At 66.2% G+C, this 25,669-nt stretch overlaps 5 protein-coding genes across 7 annotated transcripts; 3 read left to right on the top strand and 2 right to left on the bottom strand.

Annotated features, from left to right (window-relative positions):
• Nucleotides 1-10: 10 nt before the first annotated feature.
• On the top strand, nt 11-8,641 carry LOC137463302 (glycerol-3-phosphate acyltransferase 2, mitochondrial-like; the record flags this gene model as incomplete). Its single annotated transcript, XM_068174402.1, has 22 exons — nt 11-170; nt 2,096-2,175; nt 2,778-2,894; nt 2,966-3,039; nt 3,695-3,805; nt 3,971-4,099; nt 4,717-4,816; nt 4,888-5,021; nt 5,098-5,197; nt 5,281-5,487; nt 5,663-5,773; nt 5,980-6,065; nt 6,156-6,250; nt 6,358-6,428; nt 6,762-7,002; nt 7,376-7,524; nt 7,620-7,697; nt 7,779-7,904; nt 7,985-8,105; nt 8,208-8,258; nt 8,370-8,425; nt 8,504-8,641. Coding segments are annotated over 22 exons (2,514 nt in total), but the record flags the coding sequence as incomplete, so codon positions are not given.
• On the bottom strand, nt 8,619-10,554 carry LOC137463301 (fumarylacetoacetate hydrolase domain-containing protein 2-like). The gene is made up of 7 exons (XM_068174401.1): nt 10,350-10,554; nt 9,693-9,909; nt 9,562-9,621; nt 9,313-9,475; nt 9,033-9,141; nt 8,872-8,959; nt 8,619-8,775 (listed from the first exon to the last, which is right to left on the bottom strand). Exons 1-7 carry the CDS (start codon nt 10,526-10,528, stop codon nt 8,713-8,715), a joined length of 879 nt encoding a protein of 292 aa, XP_068030502.1. The 5' UTR covers nt 10,529-10,554; the 3' UTR covers nt 8,619-8,712.
• Nucleotides 10,555-11,837: 1,283 nt separating this feature from the next.
• LOC137463314 (calsenilin-like) lies at nt 11,838-15,110 on the bottom strand. Of its 3 annotated transcripts, XM_068174416.1 has the most exons (8): nt 14,493-14,884; nt 13,483-13,607; nt 13,326-13,395; nt 13,156-13,226; nt 12,790-12,897; nt 12,607-12,711; nt 12,435-12,497; nt 11,842-12,126 (listed from the first exon to the last, which is right to left on the bottom strand). In XM_068174416.1, exons 1-8 carry the CDS (start codon nt 14,593-14,595, stop codon nt 12,079-12,081), a joined length of 693 nt encoding a protein of 230 aa, XP_068030517.1. In that variant the 5' UTR covers nt 14,596-14,884; the 3' UTR covers nt 11,842-12,078. The 3 variants fall into 3 exon arrangements, with proteins under 3 accessions (XP_068030516.1, XP_068030515.1, XP_068030517.1); XM_068174415.1 differs by having other exon boundaries at nt 11,838-12,126; nt 13,326-13,607; nt 14,493-15,110; XM_068174414.1 differs by having other exon boundaries at nt 11,838-12,126; nt 13,156-13,395; nt 14,493-15,110.
• Nucleotides 15,111-15,819: 709 nt separating this feature from the next.
• COX5B (cytochrome c oxidase subunit 5B) lies at nt 15,820-17,408 on the top strand. The gene is made up of 4 exons (XM_068174335.1): nt 15,820-15,978; nt 16,083-16,156; nt 16,502-16,601; nt 17,282-17,408. Exons 1-4 carry the CDS (start codon nt 15,885-15,887, stop codon nt 17,392-17,394), a joined length of 381 nt encoding a protein of 126 aa, XP_068030436.1. The 5' UTR covers nt 15,820-15,884; the 3' UTR covers nt 17,395-17,408.
• Nucleotides 17,409-18,498: 1,090 nt separating this feature from the next.
• PURB (purine rich element binding protein B) lies at nt 18,499-23,285 on the top strand. Its single transcript, XM_068174557.1, has one exon. It carries the CDS (start codon nt 18,539-18,541, stop codon nt 19,544-19,546), a length of 1,008 nt encoding a protein of 335 aa, XP_068030658.1. The 5' UTR covers nt 18,499-18,538; the 3' UTR covers nt 19,547-23,285.
• Nucleotides 23,286-25,669: the final 2,384 nt, after the last annotated feature.

Here is a 25,669-nt window from a genome sequence, read left to right as displayed (position 1 = left end):
AAAAAGATGAGGAAAAAAAGACAAGAAAAAGAAGAGAAAGAGGCTCCAGCACCCTTTTCCTAGTCTGTTTGCCTTTTTCCTTGTCTCCTCCATTCCCCTCTCCTTTCTCGATTTTTCCCCCCCTTTTCCAGGGGCGGTCCCGGAGGTGCGAGGCCCCCGCCCCTCCGCAGGTGAACCGGGGCCTTTTCGGCGTTCCCCGTGGGTCCGGAGGCGTGGGACGGACAGAGCTGGCGACGGCCACCGGCCCGGTGGCCCTGGGCTGGTGGCGACCGGGGCCGGGGGGCTGCCGGCCCTGGGGGGGGGGACAGGGACGGGGCCGGGCGCCCACGGCGGGGCTGGCCCGGGCCGGTTCCGCCGGGCCGGGCCCGGTTCCGGCCGGGCTGCCCGGGGGCGGAGCGGGGCCGGGCCGGAGCGCGGGGCCTGCGGTGAGCGGGGCCGGGCTCGGGGGCCGTGAGCCCCCCGGGGCCGGTGGGGCCGGGCCGGGGCGAGCCGGGGGCTCCGGGGCTGTGCGGGGCTGCTGCCCCACACCTGGGCCCGGCGGGCCCGTGTGGGTGTGCCGGGACAGCTCCTCCATCCTGCAGGGAATGGGGGGTGAGGGGTCAGTGTGGGGCGTGTAACCCCAAAATCCCATAGGGAATGGGGCGTGAGGGGTCAGTGTGGGGCGTGTAACCCCAAAATCCCTGTAAGGGATATAGGGTGTGAGGGGTCAGTGTGAGGGGTCAGTGTGGGGCGTGTAACCCCAAAATCCCATAGGGAATGTGGGGGGTGAGGGGTCAGTGTGGGGCGTGTAACCCCCAAATTCCCTGTAAGGGATATAGGGTGTGAGGGGTCAGTGTGAGGGGTCAGTGTGGGGCGTGTAACCCCAAAATCCCATAGGGAATGGGGCGTGAGGGGTCAGTGTGGGGCGTGTAACCCCCAAATTCCCTGTAAGGGATATAGGGTGTGAGGGGTCAGTGTGAGGGGTCAGTGTGGGGCGTGTAACCCCCAAAATCCCTGTAAGGGATATAGGGTGTGAGGGGTCAGTGTGGGGCGTGTAACCCCAAAATCCCATAGGGAATGGGGTGTGAGGGGTCAGTGTGGGGCGTGTAACCCCAAAATCCCATAGGGAATGTGGGGTGAGGGGTCAGTGTGGGGCGTGTAACCCCCAAATCCCATAGGGAATGTGGGGTGTGAGGGGTCAGTGTGGGGCGTGTAACCCCAAAATTCCCTGTAAGGGATATAGGGTGTGAGGGGTCAGTGTGAGGGGTCAGTGTGGGGCGTGTAACCCCCAAATCCCATAGGGAATGTGGGGTGTGAGGGGTCAGTGTGGGGTGTGTAACCCCCAAAATCCCGTAGGGAATGGGGCGTGAGGGGTCAGTGTGGGGCGTGTAACCCCCCAAATTCCCTGTAAGGGATATAGGGTGTGAGGGGTCAGTGTGAGGGGTCAGTGTGGGGCATGTAACCCCCAAATCCCATAGGGAATGGGGGGTGAGGGGTCAGTGTGGGGCGTGTAACCCCCAAAATCCCATAGGGAATGTTGGGGTGAGGGGTCAGTGTGGGGCGTGTAACCCCCAAAATCCCATAGGGAATGGGGGGTGTGAGGGGTCAGTGTGGGGCGTGTAACCCCCAAAATCCCATAGGGAATGGGGGGTGTGAGGGGTCAGTGTGGGGCATGTAACCCCAAAATCCCATAGGGAATGTTGGGGTGAGGGGTCAGTGTGGGGCGTGTAACCCCCAAAATCCCATAGGGAATGGGGTGTGAGGGGTCAGTGTGGGGCGTGTAACCCCAAAATCCCATAGGGAATGTTGGGGTGAGGGGTCAGTGTGGGGCATGTAACCCCAAAATCCCATAGGGAATGTTGGGGTGAGGGGTCAGTGTGGGGCGTGTAACCCCCAAAATCCCATAGGGAATGGGGGGTGAGGGGTCAGTGTGGGGTGTGTAACCCCCAAAATCCCATAGGGGAAGTGGGGTATGTAAACTCCCAAACCCTGTAAGGGATGTGGGGTGTGTAACCCCCAGATTCCCTGTAAGGGATGTGGGGTGTCAGGGGTCAGTGTGGGGTGTGGAACCCCCTCAACCACCCCCAGTTCCATAGGAATTTTTTTGTGCCTGCAGGATTTGTCCCAGGACCCTCGAGCACCAGTGCCTCTTCTCTCCAGTTTGGGGGTGTCCCCCCAGCCATGACATCCCCCAGGGTATGTGCCACCAGCCTGCCCCTCGTGAGTCCCCTCCAAATCACACTGGGGTCTCTTCATTTTCCCCCTTCTTTGCCTCTCCCCCAGCTACACTTTCAACCAAATTTGCTTTTTTTTCTCCCCTTCTTTTTTTAGGAAATAAAATTTTTTATCCCTACCCCTCAGAAAGGGAACGGCGATCCCAGTTTGGGGTCCAAGGAATTGGAATCCCAGTGTTCCAGGGTACGCCCTGACTCTGGGGGTGGGGATGGAAAGGGCTAATGAAGGGTCTGGGGTCTCCTCAGATGCCACTGAGCCCCCTCAGCCCCATATTTCCCAGCTGATCCCACTGGATCTGGGTTAATCCCACTGGATCTGTGTCTCTGAGGGAGAGAAAACCCCGTGCCAGGGTGCTGATCCCCCAGAACCAGGTCAATTCCCCTGCAGCCAGCTTCATCCAGGTCCACACAGTCGCCACAATGTGCCACCAGCTTGTCCCAGCTAAAATTCCTGTATTCCTCGCCGTTGCTGGAACCCCCCCACACCACAAGCGCCTTTTGGGCCGTATCCACCCGCATTTGGCATTCCCAGACGCCCCTTCCCGTTTTTCTTTCCCCCCTCAGATTCAAACGTGGATCGGCCCCTCGGGCCCGAAGCTGGAAGCTTTCATCCCGTTCCTGGGCAAATACCACCGGCCGGTTTCGGGGCGCTGCTGCCAGACCTGCACCCCCAGGAGCTGGGTAGGAGAGTCTGGGGTCCCGGGACGCCGGGGGTCCGCGCCGGCGGGGCTTGATCCCGTTTTTCCTGCCAGGATGGGTTCTACCCCGAGGACCTCGCCGCGCTCGGGTTCCGCGACGCCAGCCGCGTGACGGAGGCAGACACGCGGTGAGGAGGGACGAGCCCTGCGCACAAAACACCTGCCAAGCCCCTTCCCTCCCCCATACGTCACCGAAATGCCTGTGGGAACCCCTCTCCGTCCTCCCCGCTTCCTCGTTACTGCAATCCGAGCTCATTAATCCAGTTTGGGAGGCTGGAAGTGGCGTCTCTGAGGGTCCAGTCATGGGACTGGGGATTTGGGGTCATGCCTTTATCTCGAATCCTGGTGGGAGGAATGGGGAGGTGGAGGGTGTTCTTCTCTCTGCCTCACAGGGAAAAGGGAAAACTGCCACTTCCCCCTAGAAGGAAAAATACCAGGAAAGGCAAAATTGTGGTTATCCCCCCTTTTCCTCTGGGCAGGAGCTGGCACAGAGCCATTTCCAGATATTCTCATTTTTGAGGTGCCAGATCGCTTTAGCTCCACTCCCCTTTCGGGAGCAGTAGGGGATAGATGGGGAAATTTCCGTGATTTGGGAATCCCGGGTTTGAATCCCCGTTTTCCTTCCTGCTGGGCAGCCCGAAGCATCGATTCACCGGTGCCTCAACATTTCCAGCTGTGAAATGGGGAGAAAAGTCCTGAATCTGGCAGAGAGGCAGGCTGGGGGGGCTGTGATCCTGGTGGAAAAGCCTCCCCAGCCAGGAGGTCGCCGTGTGTCCCCTCCAGGTTCCGGGGCTGGCTGGTCCGGAGGGTCTGTGGATTCCTCGCAGCCTGGGAATGGAAAATTCCAGCAGAGAGCCCCGGGGAGCTCCTGGTGCGGATCTGCAGCAGCAGGAGGTGGGTGGGAGCAGCTGGGGCCATCCCAGGATCGCCCTCCCCCAGGAGGGGCTGGCCCTCAATCCTGGGGGATCCTTTTGGTCGGTGGGATCCTGGAAGCCGGCGGAGCTCTCTGCACCCCAACACGCGGATGCTGGGGTGCTGCCCCTGCCCTGCTCTCCCCAGCGTGCAGGATGCTGCCTCCGGCCGGGAGCCTGGCTCCAGAGGGGATGAGGGATCCCAGCCGCGCTGGAAGGAGGAGATCTGCCAGATCCTGGGGGAAATCCAGGCCCCGCTCTCCCCTCTGCTGCTGAGGTCGTGGATCTTCCGGGGATATATTCTGGGGGATGGATACAGATCCCTTTTGGGATTTTGGGGGGACGCACATGGATCCATTGGGTGGTTTCCTGGGATCCTTTTGGGGAATGTGCTGGCATATTTCGGGAGATATTTTGGGATCCTTTGGCTGGCTGCCCTGGGGATCCTCTGTAGATCCTGGGGCCATTCCCCCAATTCCTTCTGAGGAGCAGGAGTGGGAAAATCCAAACCTCTCAGGAGGGAAGGAAGCAGAGAAAACTTTCCATTTCCTTTTCTCTTTCCCATCCCATCACTGACAGCTGGGAACCCGGGGCTTCTTTGCTTGTCTGATCCAGTGGGAATAAAGAGTACCTTTGAGCCGTCAAAGGGAAGGTATTCCCCTGGGAATAAGAAATTCCCCATGCAGTAAGAGCATTGGGGATCCAGGAGTGGGACAGGAAGACGGAGGGAATGCAGGATTCCCGATGGCAGCTCTGGTTGCCAATGGAAAAGGAGGATGTCTCATCACGTGTGACCCTTCACGTGTGATAAAAGTGGGAATTTTGAGCAGGGATGGGTTGGGGAAACTGAGGCCGCGAGGGTTTGGGGAAGCCTCATTCCCAGTTTTCCCGCAGGCTGTGCCACTGGCTGCTCCCCAAGCTCCTGACCCGTCTGTTCCTGGGCGTGCAGCTGCACCGGGGGCAGCTGGAGATGGTGCTGCGAGCCGCCAGGACGGTACGGAGCCCGGCCGGGCGCTCCCCGCCCCTGGCACGCCGGGAATTCAGCCCAGGATCCCTTGCTTGCAGCCCGAGGTGCCGCTGGTGTTCCTGTGCAGCCACCGCTCCCAGGTGGATGGGCCACTGCTGTCCTTCGTCCTCCTGTCCCAGGGCATCGGGCTGCCCAGGGTGACCGTGGGCGCCGGGACCAGCCCTCGCCTGCGGTAAGGCAGCGCCGTGGGATGCTCCCAGAGACTCCCGGGGATGCAGGGGTTGCCCACGGTGTCCTTCCCTCGCCAGATCCCTGCTCCAACGCCTGGGAGGGATTTTCCTGCCTTCAGGAATGGCGCCAACATGGAGTGACCCGGATGAGGGGCTCCCGGGGGCTGTGCTGGATGCGGTAGGTGCAGCTTGGGCTGAAAAATCCCTCTGGAGCGCTCGGGGAGGTGCTGGCAGCTCCCAGCACTCCCAGTCTCTCCCCAGTACGTCCAGGAGGTGCTGCGGAGCCGCCAGCCCCTCGTCCTGTTCCTGGAGGAGCCCTCGGCCTCCCTGCAGCTGGCGGACCCTGCCCGGCGCTGGCTGCTCCGTCTGCTCCGGGCGCTGCGGGACGGAGCCGTGCCCGACGCCCTGGTGGTCCCGGTGGGAATCGCCTATGACGTGGCTCCTGGCGGCGTGGAGCAGGATGGAGCGGTGAGAGGGGGTCAGCGGGGTCAGCGGTGCTCCCCCAAATCGCTGGCACTGTCCCTGGGGATCAGTGTTCCCCAAAACCTCTAGGAAGCACTGTTCCCCTCAATCTCTGGGAAGATCCCGGGGGATTGGCGTCCCCAAAATGTGCCATTAATCCCTCAATGCCGCCTCCTGGCAGCCCCCTCAGCCCCTCGGGATCGGCTCGTGTCTCCGGGCAGCGTTCCAGGCCCTGCGCTGCCGGCACCGTGGCTGTGCCCAGCTGGATTTCTCTCAGCCCTTCTCCCTACGGGTACGGCAGCTGCGGATCCCCTGGAGCCATCCCGGCTCTGGGAGACTGTTCCTGGGATGCTGGTGGGCTTCGAGCTGCCTGGGGGGGATCTAGAATGCTTGGTGCGGAAATCCGCGCTCCTCCCAGCCCTGGGGGTCCAGGGATGGTATGAGCTCCTGGTGCTGAAGGCTGTGAGCGCCCACAGGCTCCTTCATCCTCATTCCCAGGAATTTGTGGACAACAACCTCGTGGGGCCAGTCCTCACAGGGAGTCACCCAGAGCAGCTGCTGCTTCCCACCATCCTGGGCAGGAGGTGAGGAGCCGAGCCCCGGGCCGTGTTCCCCTTGGATCTCTGCTCCCTCTCTCATCCTGACTTCTCACCCCTCTCATCCTGACTTCCCAGCCCGCTGGATGTGGGGAACGTGGGGACTTCAAGTCCCAGTTTGGGGACTGAAGAGGAGATTTTGGTGACGGCGCTGGGGCTGCACGCTCTGAGCGGTGAGGGGGCCGGGGGGTCCCTGCATGCCTTGGGATGGCATTCCCTGCTCGGGAACGGGGTGGGGGTTAATGCCCCCCGGATAACGAGTGCCTCTGCCCCGCTGCAGATTCCAGCGCCTGCTCCGCCATCACGGCTGTGGGAATCACCGCAGCCCTGCTGCTCCACAGGCACCAGGAGGTGGGAGAAGGGTTCCGACCCTCCCTTCCCTCAGAGCAGCATTCCCAGCAGGACTCCCCCCTGCAACAGAATGGGAATTACCCCTCCTCTCCTCAGAGCAGCATTCCCAGTGGGAATCACCCCTCCTCTCCTCAGAGCAGCATTCCCAGTGGGAATCACCCCTCCTCTCCTCAGAGCAGCATTCCCAGTGGGAATCACCCCTCCTCTCCTCAGAGCAGCATTCCCAGTGGGAATCACCCCTCCTCTCCTCAGAGCAGCATTCCCAGTGGGAATCCCCCTCAGAGCAGCATTCCCAGTGGGAATCCCCCTCAGAATCCCCCTCTGCTCCCCCAGGTCGTGCTGCTGCCCCAGCTGATGAGGGATTTCTCGGAGCTGCTGGAGCAGCTCCTGCTGCGGGGCTGGGCCGTGGGCTTCTCGGGGCAGCTGCGGGCGCTGGTGGGGCACAGCCTGCGGCTGCTGCAGCCCCCCCGGCAGCCCCCCAGGGCTCTGGGGCCCCCCGAGGCCTCAGCCCGGGCGCGGCTGGGGCGGCTGGCAGCGGGGATCCGGCACCACCTGGCCGGGGAGGCCGTGGGCGGTGAGTGGGGACGCCGGGAGTGGGGACAGGGTGGCACCAGGGAGCAGGGATGCCGTGGGAATCGGTGACACCAGGGCTTAGAGGCAGTGGGGGAACGGGTGGCACCGGGCAGGGGTGATGGCTGCAGTCTGGAGAACACCAGGGCTGCTGTTGGTATCGTGGGGGTCGATGACGTCGGGATTTGGGGCACCAGGGGTCGGTGATGCCAGGGAGATTGGTGATAGCAGGGGATTCAGTGGCACTGGGGAAACTGGGGATGCAGGGGATTATTGACACTGGGGAGTGGGGATGCCAGAGCTCAGGGACACTGGGGGAGTGGGGGATGCTGGGGTATTTGGTGACTCTAGGACTGGTGACACCCCTGTCCCATCAGCCTGTGCCATCCGTGCCCTGCTGCTGGAGGTGCTGCCAATCCTGGGGCCGCCCTCCAGCCTCACCAGGATCGTGCTGAGCCGGGACGAGCTGCTCCACAAGATCCTGGAGCTGCTGCAGCTGCTGCCCCCGACCCTGCTGGGGCTCCAGGTGGGGACACGGGGCTGGCCTGTCACCCCCAGCCCTGCTGGGGCTCCAGGTGGGGACACGGGGCTGGCCTGTCACCCCTTTTCCTGTGTCCCCAGCCCTGCCAGCCTCCTGACTGCCACAGCCTGGACATCCTGGACAAGCTCATCCTTGGGGGGCTGCTGGAGGAGGAGGAGGTGGGTGACACCCCAGGACCTCTCCTGGGGCACAGGGACAGGGTGGCTTCGAGGTGAGGTGGCAGCCTGTTGTCCCCCTAGGCAGAGAGTGAGCGCAGGGGCTGCGACGTGGCCCCCCGGCGCTTCTGGCAGGGACACTCCTTGGGGTTCTTCACTGATGACAGCGACAGTGACAGCGAGCAGGGGGTCCCCAAGCAGTGCTACAAGGTACTGGGGGGTTCCCCCACTGCCCCCCGGGCTGGAGGAGGGTGCTTTTCCCCCAAATCTGGCCGTGTACCCTCCCACAGCTCCGTGAGCCCCAGGGCTTCCCTGGCTTCCTCCTCTTCCTCTGCCGCCTCCTGAGCCCCGTCCTGCAGACCTACGGCCGGGCTGTGGAGTTCCTGCAGAGACCCCCCTGGCCCCAGCCCGGTAGGACCCCCCAAAGTGGGGAACCCCTTGGGACTCCCTGGGGCCACTGAGGCACGGCTGCAGCCCCCAGGAGGCGGGATCTGACACCCCTCCCCACTGCAGAGGAAGACTTCGTGGAGGCACTGCTGGAATTCCTGGCCGAGGATGAGGATGGTGAGTCAAGGTGGGTGGGGGGTCATGCTTTTAGTGACCCCCACCCGAGCCAGGCTGAGGGTGCTTGAGAGGTGGCATTTGGGGGTTCCCTGGGGATCTCTCTGCCCACAGGGTATCCCGACAGGAGCCTGGCCCTGAGCTCCCTGCAGAGTTTCAAGGACATGGGGGTAAGCGCAGCTCCCCCAGCCCCACAACATTCTGCTGCCCCCTCTCCCCTCCTGACCTCCCTGTGCCCCCCCCCCCAGGTGCTGGAGGAGCTGCAGACCCCCACAGGACCCGCCCTGCAGCTCTCCCAGCCTTTCCAGTCTGCTTCCAGCCGGGAGAAGCTGGCAGCCTTTATCCAGCAGTTCACCCAGCTGTAGCCCCCAGACCCATAAACGGGGCACAGTGACCCAGTGGCTCGTGGATTTATTGACCCCGAGGGGGCGGCGGGGCCTGGGGCGCCTCCCCACCGTCAGACCACCCGGTTGCAGATGGTGCCCAGCTCCTCAATCTCACACTGCACCTCATCGCCGCGCTGCAAGGGGGGGGACACGGTGGCACCCGTCCCCCGTGGGGTCCACCGTGCCCCCGCTCGCGCCCCTGCCCCACCTGAGCCCCCATTTCCCCTCACCTTAAGGAAAACGGGCGGGTTCCGAAAGACCCCCACTCCCGCGGGGGTCCCTGTCAGCAGGATGTCCCCAGGGGCCAGTGTCACAAACCTGGGGGCACAGGAGGTGTCAGCCACGGCCCCCTGGGCTTTGGGTGGGGGGTCCCCAGGCCCCCCCTCCCTACCGGGACACCCAGGCGACGAGGGCGGGCACCCCGAAGATGAGGTGGCGGGTGTTGCTGTCCTGCATGCGCCGCCCGTTGACGCTGCAGCGGATCCGCAGGTTGTGCACGTCTGCAGGAGGGGACACCGGTGGGGGGGGACATGGGGACAGTGCCACCGTGACCCCCCCGTGGGGAAAAACACCGGGGAACACGGGGCTGCGATGGCCCCCGTGGCAGCTGAGAAAGAGTCGCCATCCCATCCGTGGGACACTGTCCCATCCCTGTCCCATCCCTGTCCCACCTGCCACCGCCTCCCTGGTGACGATGGCCGGCCCCAGGGGACAGAAGGTGTCGAAGGTTTTCCCCAGCAGCCACTGCCGCCCGTTGCGCCGCATCTGCCAGTCCCGGGCGCTCACGTCGTTGGCCACCGTGAAGCCCAGCACGTGCTGCAGCGCCGCCGCCTCCTGGGGACAGCGGGGACCGGGGACAGCTGGCCGGGGGCCGCTGCCACCGAGCCCCCGGGGCGGGGCCGGGCCGGGCCGGGGGGTACCTCGATGTGCCGCCCCCTCTTCCCGATGACGGCGGCCAGCTCCACCTCCCAGTCCAGCTCCTGCGGGGACAGAAGGGCTGGGAGCGCCGTCCCCGCGCCGCTGTGCCCGCGGGCGGGACCGGGGTACCCACGCTGGTGTCCTGCGGGTGCACGATGTCATCGAAGGGCCCGGTGATGGCGCTGGGGAACTTGCTGAAGATGAGGGGCTCCTTGGGGACCTTCACGGCCTGCTCCCGGCAGTGGTCGTGGTAGTTGAGCCCCACGCAGATCACCTTCTCGGGGTCCCCCACGGGAGCCAGCAGCCGCGCGGCCGCCCGGGGCACCCGGTGCTGCCCCGACTGCAGCGCCCTGTGGGGACAGAGCCACCCCGGGCAGCACCCGCGCCTCGGGGCACCCCCTTCTCAGGGGCTGCGCTCCTGGGGGGCCATCCGGAAGGGTCAGCTGTATTTTAGGGAGCCTCCTTTTGGGGGTGTCCACAGCTGAGGGGACCCACTCGTTGGGGTCAGCCACCCTTGGGGGTCACACGTCATGGTGGGTCACCCGTGATTTGCAGTTCCCACTTTTTTGGGGGGCCAGCTGTTGGGGGTAACCCACTCTGGGGTCATCCAAAGCAGCACGCAGATTTGGGTGGCCGCTCTTGCGGGGATCCATGAGGATACCCCCCCCATTTTGGGGTTCCCTCTCCTTTTGGTGGCTCCTCCACTCCCGGGGGGGGGGAGCCGGCTTTTGCAGCACCCACCTTTGGGGGTCGCCCACCTTCTTTGGGGGTCACGCTTGGCCTCACCCACCTCTGGGCGAGCTCCAGCCCGCGGGGGCCGATCTCCAGGAATTCCCGCATGGATCGGGGCAGCTCCGGCTCCGCCGCGCTCAGATCCACCAGGTCCCCCCCGGGCGCCTCCTCCAGCCCGAGCCGGGGCCCCCCGCCCGCGGCCCCCCGGAACCGCACCAGCCGCAGCGCCCCGCGCATCCCCTGCGGCACCGAGCTCGGGATGAACCCCGGCACCGCGGGATCCCGCACATCCCCGGTGCTCGATCCCGGGGTGCTCGATCCCCCTGGTCCCGCACAAACCCAGACCCTGGGGATCCCCCCCGTTTCTCGCCACTCAGTCCGATCCCAAGGGATCCCCCCCAGCCCCGAGATCCGCACGGCTCCGATCCCAGGGAATGCCCCCGATCTAGGGGATCCCCCCCGGTCCCGGACCCCGCGATCTCGGTCATTCCCCCGATCCCGGTCGTGCCCCCGTTCCCGGGGATCCCCCCAGTCCCGGACCTCCCCGATCCCGGTCATTCCCCCGGTCCCGGACGCCCCCCGTTCCCGGGGATCCCCCCGGTCCCGGACCTCCCCGATCCCGGTCATTCCCCCGGTCCCGGACCCCCCCCGTTCCCGGGGATCCCCCCGGTCCCGGACCCCCCCGTTCCCGGGGATCCCCCCCGGTCCCGGACCTCCCCGTTCCCGGGGATCCCCCCGGTCCCAGACCCCCCGTTCCCGGGGATCCCCCCGGTCCCGGACCCCCACCCCGGGGGTCTCACACGCCGCTGCTCCCCCGCTCCGCCAGGGGGCGCTGCGGCCCCGGTACCGCCCCGTCACGTGACACGTCACGTGCCGCCCCCGCCCGCCTGAAGGTCGCCGCGCCGAGACCACGCCCCCTTAGGGCCGCCCAATGGGAGGGCTCAAGGGGCGGGGCCAAATTTTCAATGAGAGCCAATGAGAGGAGAGGGCTGAGGGGCGGGGCCGCGGGACCGGGACCGGGACCGGGAATGGGAATGGGAATGGGAATGGGACGGGGACCGGGACGGAGCGAGAGAACGGGAACGGGACTGGGACTGGGGCTAGGAATAGGAACGGGACCTGGCATAGGAACGGACTGGGAACGGGAACGGGACCGGGAATGGGAATGGGAATGGGACGGAGCGAGAGAACGGGAACGGGACTGGGACTGGGGCTAGGAATAGGAACGGGACCTGGCATAGGAACGGAGTGGGAACGGGAACGGGACCGGGAATGGGTCTGGGAGAGGCACGGGGAACAGGACTGGGAGCGGGACAGGCACCGGGAATGGGAACGGGACTGGGCCACGGGCAGGCACAGGGAGCGGACACTGCGCGTCCCTCTTGAGTCCGTTTCACCGCTAAACCGTCACCATTTGGTTTATTTATAAAATGCCCCCCGCGCCGCCGGGGGAGGAGGGCTGTGCTTTCGGGCGCTCTTTGGGGGCTCCGTTTCACGGCTGCCGTATGGAGACCCCCACACCCGGGGCTCCCACCTCCGAGGGTCCCCACCCCGGGGTTTGTGTCAGGTCCTGCACCGCCAAGGGGGGGTGGCGGTGTCGAGGGGAGGCTCAGCCCCCCCAAAATGGGTCTGTGGCAGGTGGCAGCACAGCGCCCGGGGGGCTCTGGTGGCAACGTCGTCCTTGTTCTTGTCCTGTCCCATCTGTGGGAGCCACACGCTGGATTTCTCCTGCCTTTGACCTTCTTGTTTGTCTGAAACAGTAGAAAAACTCCGGGGGGACACAGGGTCTAGAGCACGCTGTGGAAGATCTGCATGGAGCTCATGATGTCCTTGTCCTGGGGAGGAGAGACCAGAGACCCCGCGTCCCCCGCCTCAGCCCCCTCCTCTTGTCACCCTTTTGCCATCTCCCTCCTGTCCCCTCGTCTGTCCCCGGCCCCCCACACTTCCCATCACAGCCCTCCTGCCTGCCCCAAATCCTCCTCGCAGCCGCAGCTGCCGTGCCTCTCCTGCTGTCCCTCCCACCGTGACCCCTTTTGTCCCCCTCTGTCCTGAAGCCCCCAGCACGTCATTTCAGGACAGGAGGAGGAGGAGGAGGAGGAGGAGGAGGAGGAGGATGCCCCCCAAGCCCCCCAGAGCCCCTCACCTCCTGGCACGTGGCCAGGAACTCCTCGAAGGTCACCACGCCGTCCCTGTTCCTGTCCATCTTCTGCAAGGGAGCGGCCAGGGCTCAGCGGGGCCGCTCGCTCCTGGCCGCACGGTGGCCCCGCAGGTGGCCCCGCAGGTGGCCCCGCAGGTGGCCCCGGGGACAGTCTCACCTGGAAGAAGAGCTCCACGTGCTGGGCCGGCGCGCTGGCCCCCAGGGCGGGCTCGGTGCAGCGGCCCATCATGGCATAGATGGACTTCATGATCTCCAGCATGTCCTGGGGGACACAGGGCGCTGGCAGGTCCCCGTCTGGCTGTCCCCACCCCACCAGCCCCCCAGTGTCCCCCACTGTCACCTCCTTGGTGACGTAGCCGTCCTTGTTCACGTCGTAGAGGTCAAACGTCCACTTCAGCTTCTGCTGCTCCGTCCCCCGCAGCAGCACCGAGAGCCCCACGGCGAAGTCCTGGCGGAGGGGTCGCGGGAGGGACCCTCACCCCCGGCCCGTCCTCCCCCCGTCCGTCCGTCCCTCCCTCCCGCTGCCTCATCGATCCCGGGCCGCCCGGGGATCTCATCCCCTATTGATCCCGGTATTTTTACCCCGCACCCGCCGGGGGGAGTTTGGCCACAGCCTGGGAGGGGAGAGGAGGAGGGGGAGGAGGAGGAGGGGGAGGATGTGATGAATCACGGTGCTGGCACGGCCACTGCCACCAGGAATTCCCACCTGGAAGCAGAGAGCCCCGTTGCGGTCGGCGTCGAAGGCGTCGAACAAGAAGTGGGCGTAGGAGCTGGCGTCTGCGGGGCAGGGACGGTGACCCCCGGCACCGGGGCCGGCCGTTTCCCCGGGCAGGCCCCCCCAGGCCCGCCTGGGGGCTTTGGGGACCCCCGACTCACCGCCTTGAGGGAAGAACCGCGAGTAGATGAGTGTGAAGGTTTCCTCATCCACGAGGCCGCTGGGACATTCCTGGGAAGGGGAGCGGCGCCGGTGACCCCGAGGAACGCGGGGAGCCGCGGATTTGGGGGGGCCGGGGTCCCGAATCCCCGGACTCACGTTCTTGAAGCCACGGTAGAGGGACTGCAGCTCGGCCTTGGTGAACTTGGTGCGAGCCAGGAGCTGCTCCAGCCCCTCGGGCTGGTGCCGGGCGGTCGGGAGCTCCACGTCGGCATCGCCGCTGTCTGCAGGGGGGGACCCCGGGCAAAGACCCCCTTCGAGACACCCCTTCCCCCCCGAACCCGCCCCCAACCCGCGGCCCGGCGGCCCCGGAGCCCCCCGGGGACCCCGAACGCCGCGCGTGTTGCATCCCGCGGGAGCTCCCGCATTCCCGAGGCACCGAACGTTCCCGAGCCGCCTCTTGGCCGCTGCCGCTCCCGCCCGGCCCGGCGGAAGGTAATTAATAAATGATGCTTCATTAATAATTTCAGCCCGGGAAGCCCCTGCGGAGCCGCTCAGCGCAGGGGTGGCAGCAGCTTTGGGATGGGAGCCCGGAACATTCCCCGGCGCTGTCGGAGGGGGTGAACCCCCAGCTCGGGGTGTGAGGGGGTCGCAGGGGGCTGGGGGGGCGCTGGGGGTCCCTGGTGTCCCACCTCGGGGGGCTTGGGGGTCGCAGTGGAGTCGTGACCCACACCTCGGGGCGCTCGTTGGGGGTCAGCACCAGCTCAGAGCCCTCCCGGCCCACCTTGGGACGGTTTGGGGGTCACTGGGGGTCCCCGTTACCTGCTCCTGGGGGTTAACGGGGCGCAGGGGAGGGCTCTGGGGTGGGGGTCCCCATCCCCGGGTGTTCGGGGGGGCTCTGGGGTGGGGGTCCCCACAGGCCGGAGCACGGCTGGGCCCAGGCGCTGCTGGGGGGGCTGGGGGTCCCCATCCCGCGCCCCCCAAATCCTCAGCCGTCCCCCCACACCCTCCCGAGGGCAGCCCCGGAGCCAGCCCCGGAGCCAGCTCCGGCTCCGCTCCGGGGCCAGCGGGAGGCCGGGCGGTCACAGAGCGCCGGGCACCGCCGGGATGGGGGCGAGCTCCCAATTAATTCACTAATTGGCATTAATTGAGGCGGGGGGGGGGGGTACCTTCCACAGAGATGGGCTCCAGGATGCCGAACTGCTTGAGCACGGCGATGAAGAGGAGGATGACCACGGCCACGGCGCACAGCTCCATGCCCTGGATGCCCATGGCCCCTTGGGGGGGGGTCGGGGGTCCCCCCCCGAAGCCTGCGGGGCTCTGCCGGTGCTGCGGGAGCGCGGGGCGGGTGCTGCCCGTGCCCGGCCGTCCCGCCCTGCCCTCCTCGCCCTCCTCCTCCTCCTCCTCCTCCCTTGGCACGCGCCCACCCCCGGCCCCCCCCCTCCTCCCGTGGTTTATTTGCGCTTTCCCAAAGAAAGTTTGGGGTTTTGGGTGGTTTTTCTTGGGGGGGGGAGGGGGGTGCAGGGGCGCCTCCCCCGCTCCCCGCGGCACCCCCGGGCGCTGGGGTCAAACCCGAGCCGGCCTCAAAATTGGGGGGAAAAGGTTGTTTTGTGTCCCCCCCTCCCGCCCCGGCCCCGGCGGGATCGATGGGATCGATGGGGATGAGTAAGCAGCGAGGGGAGGGGAAACTGAGGCACGGAAGGCGGCGGGGGCTTCCCCGCTCCCCCGGAGCTGTCCCCACCCCTCGGGGGGTGTCCCGCAGCCCTGGGGACACCGGCCCTGTCCCCCAGGGGTGTCCCCGTCACCTCCGCGGTGACCGGTCCCCCCCAGTCACGAGGTGACCCATCCCCACGGCCCCTGGGACATTGTCCCCGTCCCCCAGGAGTGCCCCACTGTCCCCAGGGCTCCCGTCTTGTCCCCAGAGTGTCCCCGTCCCCCTGTGTCCCCACGGGATGTCCGTGCCCCCAGGGCTGTCCCTGTCCCCAGGGCTGTCCCCGTCCCCCCCAGGCCTGTCCGTGTCCCCCCAGGGCTGTCCGTGTCCCCCCAGAGCTGTCCCTGTCCCCCCCAGGGCTGTCCGTGTCCCCCCAGAGCTGTCCCCGTCCCCCCCAGGGCTGTCCCCGTCTCCCCCAGGCCTGTCCGTGTCCCCCCCAGGGCTGTCCCCGTCCCCCCCAGGGCTGTCCCTGTCCCCAGAGTGTCCCTGTCCCCCCCAGGCCTGTCCCTGTCCCCCCCAGGCCTGTCCCTGTCCCCAGGCCTGTCCCTGTCCCCCCCAGGCCTGTCCGTGTCCCCCCAGGGCTGTCCCCGTCCCCACGGGCCCCATCTCCCACCCAAAATCTCGGCCCCCCCCACCCGTGACCACCGGGCCCGCACTGGGGGCGGGGTCACCACGGGGGCGGGGCCACACACGGGGCGGGGCCACACACAGGGGCGGGGCTCTGTGGCTGTGGGCGTGGCCAAGGGCGGGGCTCCGGTGGCGGCGCGCCGCTCCATCTCGCGGCCCCGCCGCCCCGCCCAACGTCACTTCCGCTTCCGCCCGTGCCGGAAGTGCCGCCAGTCTCGCCGCCATGGCCTCAAGGTTACTGCGGGTGAGCGCGGCCCTGCGGCTCCTGCCCGCGGCGTCGGCCCGCGCCGCGCCCGCCCGCCACCTCGGCGTGCCCGGTGAGCGGGGACGGGGGAGCGGGGGGAGAGCGGGGGAGGAACGGGCGGGAGCGGGGGGGAGCGGGGCGGGGTGTCTGCACCCCCGGTGTGACCGCGCCCCGCAGGGAACCTGGCCAGCGACGAGGAGCAGGCGACCGGGCTGGAGCGGAAGGTGATGGAGGCCATGAACAAGGGTCTGGTGAGTGCCGGGGGCGTGCGGGTGCCTCAGGCGGTACCGGGGGGCTGCGGGGCGGTTCCGGGGCTCGGCTGGCCTCGGAGGGGCAGAGATGGGCGGATGGGTGTTGGGGGGAGCCGCGCGGGGCTCCGGGGGGGGCTCGGGTTATTTCAGGGTGCCCGTGGTGGCGGCGCGGCCAGGGGGCTCAGCGGTGAGAAGATCTGGGGGTGCCGGGGGCTTGGGGGGTGCTCGGGCGGCGGCGGGCTCATGTGGAGGGCGCGTTCCGGTTTCGGTGTCCTTGGGGGGCCGGGGCGGGCTGCTCGGTTTGGGGTTCGGGGGGCTCACAGCCCGGGCTGCCCCGGCCCGCAGGACCCCTACAGCATGTTCCGGCCCAAGCGCTACGCGGGCACCAGGGAGGACCCGAACCTCGTGCCCTCCATCACCAGCAAGCGCATCGTGGGCTGCGTCTGTGAGTGCCCGCGGGCCTGGCCGTGTCCGTCTGTCCGTCCCCGTGTCCGTCTGTCCGTCCCCGTGTCCGTCTGTCCGTCCCCGTGTCCGTCTGTCCGTCCCCGTGTCCGTGTGTGTGTGTCCTGTCCGTCCCCGTGTCCGTCTGTCCGTCCCCGTGTCCGTGTGTGTGTGTCCTGCCCGTCTGTCCATCCCCATGTCCGTGTGTATGTCCTGTCCGTCTCTCCATCCCCGTGTCCGTCTGTCCGTCCCCGTGTCCGTCTGTCCGTCCCCGTGTCCGTCTGTCCGTCCCCGTGTCCGTGTGTGTGTGTCCTGTCCATCCCCGTGTCCGTCTGTCCGTCCCCGTGTCCGTCTGTCCGTCCCCCTGCCCGTCTGACCGTCCCCGTGTCCGTGTGTGTGTGTCCTGCCCGTCTGTCCATCCCCATGTCCGTGTGTATGTCCTGTCCGTCTCTCCATCCCCGTGTCCGTCTGTCCGTCCCTGTGTCCGTGTGTGTGTGTCCTGTCCGTCCCCGTGTCCATCTGTCCGTCCCCGTGCCTGCGTGTGTCTGTCCCTTTTCCTGTCCGTGTGTCCACCCTCCCACCCGTGCCTGTCCAGGGTGTCCATTCCTGCCCCTCGTCCGTTTGTCCATCCCGTTCTGTGTTTGTCCCCTGTCCCTCTGTCCCACGCTGTCCCTCTGTCCCCAGGTGAGGAGGACAACAGCTACGTGGTTTGGTTCTGGTTGCACAAGGGCGAGGCCCAGCGCTGCCCCTCCTGCGGCACCCACTACAAACTGATCCCCCACCAGCTGCCCCACTGAGGGACCCCGGCCCCCCAAACTGATCCCCCACCAGCTGCCCCGCTGAGGGGCCGGGGGTGCCCTCCCTCCCCTCGCCGGGGTCCCCTGGACGCCCCCGAGACCCCAGATAAAGCGGTTGTGTGGCGAGCCTGGCTCTGTCTGTGCTGCGGGTGGGGCCGTGGCGGTGTCACCGTGGGCGGGGAGGCGGGGGGGGATTCGGGGTGAGGGGACCCCGGCTCACTGTCCCTCTGCCCTGGGTCTGGGGGGCAAAGCCCAGTGGGGCCCGTTTCTGCTTTGTGCCCTTTGGGTGTCCCCCACCCCAAAAGGAGCCCCTGCGCACCAAGGGGGGCTGGGTTGGTCCCAGGTGATCCCAGGTGGCCTCAGGAGCTCGCGGAGGCTCCCAGGAGATCTCCAGGGACCCTGCGTGGTCCCAGGTGTCCCTTTGGGGGCCACGGCCCGGACTCCCCCCGGGCAGCTCCTCCCGGCCCAGCTCTGCGCCCGGGGCCGGGGTCCGAGGCTGCCGGTCCAAAATGGCCCCAGTGCTACTGACAGCCGTGACGTCATGGATGATGTCACGCTGCCTGGCCATGACATCATGCGTCCCCGGCTGGAGGGGCGGAGCCCTGAGCCTCACTGGCCAATGAGGGCAGTGCTAACGGTGAGAGGCAGCTGGGGGTGGGGCTTTGGACCTCACGGACCAATGGGAGCTGCGGGAGGCTGTGACTGACAGCAGGGAAGGGCGGGAATCTGCACTCAATGAAGGGCGGGGCTGGGGGCGTGGCTTCAGGGACCAATAGGAGGTGCAAGTGCCCATGACTGACAGTCAGAGGGCGGGGCCCTGGGCCGCATTGACCAATAGGAGTCAGCCGTGGCCGTGACTGACAGCCGAGCTCTGCGCCCGATGGAGCGGGCGGGGCCCGGGCCCGGCGACCAATGGGAGGCGCGGCGGCGGTGACTGACAGCTGGGGGGCGGGACTCGGAGCGATGCAATTGGCGGGGAGGGGGCTGCGGGGCGGGGCCCGGAGGGGGGGCGGAGCTTCGCCGGGGGCGCGCGGGGACGCGGCGGGCGGGGCCCCCGGCGCACGTGACGGTGGCGGTGCGGCGGTGACGTCAGCGGTGTCGCAGCGGGGCCGGAAGCGGGCGGCGCGCGGGGCGGGCGGACAAGATGGCGGACGGGGACAGCGGCAGCGAGCGCGGCGGCGGCGGCGGCGGGTTCGGGACCGCCCGCGGCGGGGCGGGGGGGGCCGGCCCGGCCGCCGGGCCCGGCGGCGGCGGCGCGGCCGGCCCCGAGCAGGAGACGCAGGAGCTGGCGTCCAAGCGGCTGGACATCCAGAACAAGCGCTTCTACCTGGACGTGAAGCAGAACGCCAAGGGCCGCTTCCTCAAGATCGCCGAGGTGGGCGCGGGCGGCTCCAAGAGCCGCCTCACGCTCTCCATGGCCGTGGCCGCCGAGTTCCGCGACTACCTGGGCGACTTCATCGAGCACTACGCGCAGCTGGGCCCGTCCAGCCCCGAGCAGCTGGCCCAGGCCGCGGGGCCGCCGGGCGAGGACGGCGCCGGGCCCCGCCGCGCCCTCAAGAGCGAGTTCCTGGTGCGGGAGAACCGCAAGTACTACCTGGACCTGAAGGAGAACCAGCGCGGGCGCTTCCTGCGCATCCGCCAGACCGTGAACCGCGGCCCCGGCGGCCCGGGGGGGTTCGCGGGAGGCCCCCCCGGGCTGCAGAGCGGCCAGACCATCGCGCTGCCCGCCCAGGGCCTCATCGAGTTCCGCGACGCCCTGGCCAAGCTCATCGACGACTACGGCGGCGAGGAGGACGAGCTGGGCGGCCCCGGCGGCGGCGGCCCGGGCGGCGGGGGGCTCTACGGGGAGCTGCCCGAGGGCACGTCCATCACCGTGGACTCCAAGCGCTTCTTCTTCGACGTGGGCTGCAACAAGTACGGGGTGTTCCTGCGGGTCAGCGAGGTGAAGCCGTCCTACCGCAACGCCATCACCGTCCCCTACAAGGCCTGGGCCAAGTTCGGCGGCGCCTTCTGCCGCTACGCCGAGGAGATGCGCGACATCCAGGAGCGCCAGCGGGACAAGCTCTACGACCGGCGCGCCGGCCCGCCGGGACCCGGCAGCGGCAGCGGCGCCGGTGACGACTCCGACGGCGACGACGTGGACGACGACTGAGCCGATCCCCCCCAGCCCTCGACCCCGACGCCGGCCCCCCACCACCCCCCCGAGCCCCGGGGCGAACGGGTTCCCGATCCCCCCTCCCAGTGACGGGGCAGAGGGGTCCCCGAGCCCCCCCCAACAGCGATGGGGCCAAGGGGTCCCTGAGCCCCCCTACCCCCTCCCAGCGACGGGGTGAAGGGGTCCCCAAACCCCCCCCGGCTCCCCGCTCCCAGCAATGGGACAAAGGGGTCCCCGAGCCCCCCCCAGCAGCGGTGGGGCACGGGGGTCCCCGAGCCCCCGAGCCCCCCCTCCTGCCGCCACCGGAGAGAGAGAAACCGGCCCGACCGTGCCGCTGCCCGCGGCCCCCCCGCCCCCTCCCCGGCTCCCACCATGGGACCCCCGGACCCCAGGACTCGCTGCTTTGGGGGGGGGGCAGGGGGTCTCCCGGTGCCCCCTCCCCTCCCGGTGCCCCCTCCCCTCCCGGTGCCCCCCATCAAAACCAGCACGCGAGGGCCCCGGAGCCGAGCGGCAGCGGCAGCGCCGGCGGGGGGGGCAGCGGAGGCACCTTGGACCAACGGCCGTTCCCTCGGCTTGTGATTTTCCCTTCATTTTCCTTTTTTTTTTTTCCTTTTCTCCTCTTTCCACTGTTTTTTTTTTTTTTTTTTTGGTTGTTGGGGTTTTTTTTGTGGGGTTTTTTTTTGGTTTTTTTTTTTTTTTTTGGTTTGGGTTTTTTTTTTTTCGGGATGCAAACTCCGGGTGCCCAAACTGGAACCCGCCCCGAGCTGGCGGCTCCCTGAAAATTAGGGAGAATGTCCTCGTTTTTGCCGATTTCTGACCGTTTTTCCCCCCCCCTCCCCGTTTCCCGCCGGGAAGGGGGAGGCGCCGGCACAAAGCACAAGGAAAAGCTCGACGGGGCGAACCATCTTCCCCTTCTCTCCAAATAAGGCGCCTCCGGCCCCGTTTCACCAGGACCCGCCGGAATCCGCCCCTCGGCTTCACCCAAATTGGATTTTCCGGCCCCAAATCTGTGGCCACGCCTGGCCCCGGCACCTTGAGGGTGGATTTTGGAGGTTTATTGTTATTTTTTGCCTCCTTTTGTCTTTTTTTGCCCCCCTGGGCCTGGCCCTGGCGCCGCCTGGTCCCTCCAGCCACCTCCTATTAAACACATTTTTCCACTCTCAAATAGTCTTTTTTTTTTTAATTCTTTTCACTCCCTCAGCTCAATCCTGCCCTGTACAGAATTCCGGTTTTTCACCCCGTTTTCCCATAACTCTGAACTCCATCGCTCTCATTCCAAAGTTTTGCCTCTTCTCCAACGGTTTCACCACTTCTAGGACTTTTCTTTTTTTTTTTTTTTCCTTTTAATCCATTTTTGGGAGCCCAGTCAACTGCCTCCTTAATTTATTACCACGGATCCGGCATCTCCCTCTCTCCATATTTATTGGGAAGTGAGGAACAGCCGCAGACCCCTGGGGGACCCCCCACGCCGCTGTCCATCCGTCCATCCGGCCGGCCCCCGGCCCCATCCCGCTGCTCCCGCTGCCGTCGCTCTTTTTAAAGGGATTTTTAAAGCGAATTTCTTCCATTTATCCCGTTTTTAAGCCTTCTCCGTCGCAAAGGACCCGGATCCCTCACTCACTCACTCGGGAGCAATAGTCCTTCCTCGATGGCCGATGTGTCCGTACTGTATTTTGTACCCTCAGGCAGCTCTTTCCGGTGAATTCCTGCTGTATCCACCCATCCTCCTGGTCCTGTGTTCTTTGCCACGGAGAAAAACCATAAACCACGACGGCGACGACGGATTTGGGGGGAGAAACGCTCCCAGCTCCGCGGGACTCACCGGCGTCCAGCCGCGGGACCTCTCCTTTTATTTTTGAAGAGGATGAGATATATACATATATATATATATATATATATATAAAAATATATATATATTCCTTTGGGTTTCTTTCTTTTGGCTGAATTGCGGTGATTTAGCCTTATTTCTACTCTGGGAGAGCGGCGGAATCGCTGCCAGCCCGGCCCAGCTCTGGGGAGCTGGCTAGAAAATACATGGAAGAGAAAAAAAAAAAAAGGCAAAACCACCAAAATCCAGTAATAAACCCAAAAAAGCAGCTCCCGGCGTTGGCTCAGGGAGCCTTTCCTGGCCAGAGAAGCGCTGGATCCATGGACACAACCTCCCACAGCTCCATTCGGGTGGGAAGAGAGAGCACGTCGGGGGAAGACAGCGGAAAAAACAGCCAAAATTGGGGGGAAAAGGGGATTTGAGGTGCCAGCTGGAGCGAGGGGAGCGGCCATGGGGGCTGCCATGGGAGAGGGGATCTTGGGGGGCAGTTTTGGGGTTTTTTTTTCTCTTGGAGCCCCCCAGGAGGCATTGGGTGTTTCCCAGGAAAGTGGGACAACGCCGGCATCTCCCCTGAACCCCCTTCCCATCTCTGTGTGTATAGACATGGCTGTGTGTACATAGCTCAGATTCGGTTGGGTTTTGGGTTGAATTCTGTAGAAAATGGGCAAATCGCTTTTTTTTTTTTTTTTTTTTTTTATTTTTAAACCACAAATAGGGGGAAAAATATCCCAAATTTCTGGTACTTCCAGCTTTGCTGCCCCAGAGGGGCTGTGATGGAGAACGCGATGATGGCTGTACAGACAGAATATTGGAAGTCTTGTACAATGCCCCAGAACCCACTGGAAGACACCCCAAATGGCTGGGTCTGGAGCGGGTGGTGCTTCCAGGGCAAGTTCAAACAGCTTCAATTCTTTTTGCCCTAAAAAATACGGAAGAAAATTCGGATTCTCCTGCCTTGTTTCCAGGCGATTTGGGGGCAGTGAGGGATGGTTTGGGGGGCCGTGCCAGTGGCGGCTCCTCATGTTGGTAACTAAACCAAACCCAACCCCTCACTGGCCTCTCATTAAAAAAAGCAGAAAGTGGAAAAAAATCGCAAAAAAACTGGAAGAGATTTTAAAAGAAGCAGCTGAGGGAGCACTGGGGTATGCAGGGTGGCGCACCACGGAGCTCAGCAGGTATTCCCAGTGGGAAATCCCAGCTGGCTCCGTGGATGCTCCCAGATGTTCCTGCAGGGCGAGGCCATCGCCCTCCTCGCCCTCCTCATCCTCGCGGAGCCGGTAGAGCCAGCGGCGCCGGGGCCAAGCCACGCGGAGCCGGGGTTGGGCGTTGGCGGGAGAAGCCAGATCCGGGCGGGACGGCCGGGGAGGAGCACGGCATGGCCTGGAGTCCCCGGGGGGCTGAGAGCGGCTCCAGCACACGCGGCAGCCCAGCCAGGGCGCTGGGACAGCATCGGTGGGGAGAGCACTGGATCCTCCTCCAAGAGCCAGGCGCTCCCAGAGTTGGATTCGCTGACAGCTGGGTCCTCCAAGAATTGTATCTTCCGAAAGCTGGATCCTCTGAGTGCCCGATCCTCCTTCGAGAGCTGGATCCTTCAAGAACTGGATCCTCCAAGAGCTGGATCCTCTGGGCACCAGATCCTTCTCTGAGTGCTAGATCCTCCTCCAAGATGGATCCTCTGAGAGTTGGATCCTTCAAACACTAGAGCCTCCTCTTCGAGCTGGGTTCTTCTCCAAGCAGCAGATCCTCCTTGGAGAGTTGGATCCTCTGAGAACTGGATCCTATGAATGTTGGATCCTCCTCCGAGCACCGGATCCTCCTCGGAGCAGCAGATCCCGGGAGCGCCACCTCCCTCCCCGAGCGCTTGCCATGACGTCCCTTTGCCGAAAAGAGAAGAAAAAAAAAAAGAAAGTTTTATTCCTGTTATTTTTTTAATGAAAGAAAAACAAAAACTAAAGCAAACCTGCACTTTAGGCGGCCGGGGGGGCCGGGGCCCCCGTGTCCCTTCCCTGCGGCCGGCGGGGCGGCTCCAGGGGCCGGAGGCAGGTCCTGGGTGTTACCACTAGCGCAGACGAGGCCGACGCAACGAACTCCTCCTGCTCCGAGCACTCCTGACGTAGCAGATTTTTGCAAATGGAGTTTTACAGTCTATATTTAAAGAATTGTATGTTTGTAACAAATAAAGTATGCGGAAAAGTGAATGAAAACCAGCCCGGGCCCGACTTGCTCCTTGAGGGTGCCGTGGGGGGCCCTGGAGGTTGGAGCTGGTGGGGTGAGGGGTGGGGTGGTCACCCTGCGGCATTCCAGGGACACGCAGGATGTCCTGAAGGCACAAACAGGGAACGGGGGTCCCCCACCTTGTCCTGAGGGGATCGCCTGGCTCAGGGGAGCTGGGGGTGTGAGGTACCAGCACGGTGGGGAGGGAGGAGGTTTGGCGTGGCGTAGGCATGTTGTGTCACAGCTCAGGCTGGTGCGTGCACGGTATAACGCGTGTGTGGGTGTGTGTGAGGTGTGCGTAAGGTGTGTGTAAAGCGAGTAAACGGCATTTGTGCCATCACACGGCTGCCTGCTGTGGGTGCACGTGTGTAAAGTGTGTGTGTGAGGCGTGCGTGCCATGTGCCATCGCATGGCTGCCTGCTGTGTGCGGGTGTGAGGCTGGGCGGGTTTGGCGCGGCCCGTGCGTGGTGCGTGTGCCACGGCTCGGGCAGGTGCGTGCACAGGTGTGCGTGCACAGGTGTGCGAGCACAGGTGTGCGAGCACAGGTGTGCGCGCACAGGTGTGGAAGCGTTGTGCGTCACGCACACGACTGCGTGGTGTGTGCCAGCTGCGTGTGCCATCACACGGCTGCGCCCCACGGGCCGGTGCGCGCCCCGGGGTGCTGTGCCCGGGGCGGTGTGCCGCGTCCCCGCGGTGCCCGTGCCGTGTCCCCACCGGCGCTGCCGCAGCCCCCGCCCCCCGCGCTGCGGCTCCCTGCGGGCTCGGGCTCATCTGAGGACACGCGGGAACCCGCCTGCGCATGAGCCGCCGCCGCCGTCACCGCCATCGCCGTCACCGCCACCGGGGCCCCGTGCGACCCCCGAGCGGCCCCGCGGCTCCTCCCCGTCCTGAGCCCCCGGCCCACATATCCCCGGGGCTGGAAGAGCGGCTCCTCCGGCCCCATCCCCGGCCCCATCCCAGCCCGCAGCTGCTCCGGCCCCCCCCCGGCTGGCCCCGGGGGTCGGGGGAGCTGGGGACAGCTGGAGGGGCCCCGGGGACAGCCGGGGGGCCCCTGGATGGCGCCCGGGGGGGCCCAGCCCGCGGCAGTTGCTGCCCGGGGCAGGTGCGGCACTCCCGGGGTGCCGGGAGCAGCTGGGGCACGAGGGGTGGGGGCACCCTGAGCCTCCCCGGCAGCTGCGGCGAGGGCCGGGCGGTGCCGCCCTGCCCGGGGCTGGGGGGAAACTCACGGGGCAGGGCAGGCACCCCTGGGAGGACAGTGACAGGTGCCTTCGTCATCCTCCTCCTCGCCCTCCTGCTCCTCCCAGCCCGTGCCTCGGCCATGGTGCAGCCCGGGCAGGGAGGGCGACTGGGGGCTGCCTGGAGCCCCCCGGCGCTGCAGCGAGGGGCGCGGCCCGCACGGGCCGCCGAGCCCCTGCCCGGTGCAGGGAAACTGGCACCGAGCCGGGACAGCCCGGGGGACCGGGAACAGGTGCCGCCCTCCGCCGGCCCGGCGCAGGGCGGGCGCGGGGCTGGGGCTGCCCTGAGCTCGCCGGCAGTGCGGCAGGAGCGGGGCCAGTGCGGGGCCGATGGAGGGACACCGAGGCCCGGCGGGCAGGACACGCCATGGCCGTGGGACAGCGGCCGCGCCGGGCAGCCGGGCTGAGGGGCCCGGGCTCCGGCAGGGGCAGGGCCGTGCTGTGCGGGGCCCACCGGCTCCGAACCGCTGCCCTGCCACCGACCCTCCCTCGCGAATCCCCGGTTCCATTCACAAACTCAGCTCGCCCCAGAGTCACCTTCCACTTGGCACTGGACGGGGCCCGTCATGAGGAGCCGAGGTTTTATTCACTGTGATGTTTGCTGGGAAAAGGGGCTCTCTTCCCCCCAGCAGTGCCTTGAATTTTTGGGCTTTTTTAGGGCCACCTGCCGTCACCAGTGACAGACCCTTCGGCCTCTCAGGGTCCGCCCCAGCCCCCGGTCCGGCCCGGGGGCGGCGGGGTCCGTGTTACCTCACGACCGCTGCCCTTCTCACTCATCCTACGGGGCAGCGCTGGGTTACGTCTGTACTGCCCCAGAGACGCACACGGCTCAGTGGCACCGGC

This window comes from Anomalospiza imberbis, chromosome 28 (assembly GCF_031753505.1).
Source record: "Anomalospiza imberbis isolate Cuckoo-Finch-1a 21T00152 chromosome 28, ASM3175350v1, whole genome shotgun sequence".
NCBI lineage: Eukaryota > Metazoa > Chordata > Aves > Passeriformes > Viduidae > Anomalospiza > Anomalospiza imberbis.
Note: the sequence above shows the minus strand (reverse complement) of the source record. Positions and strands in the feature narration are given on the sequence as shown.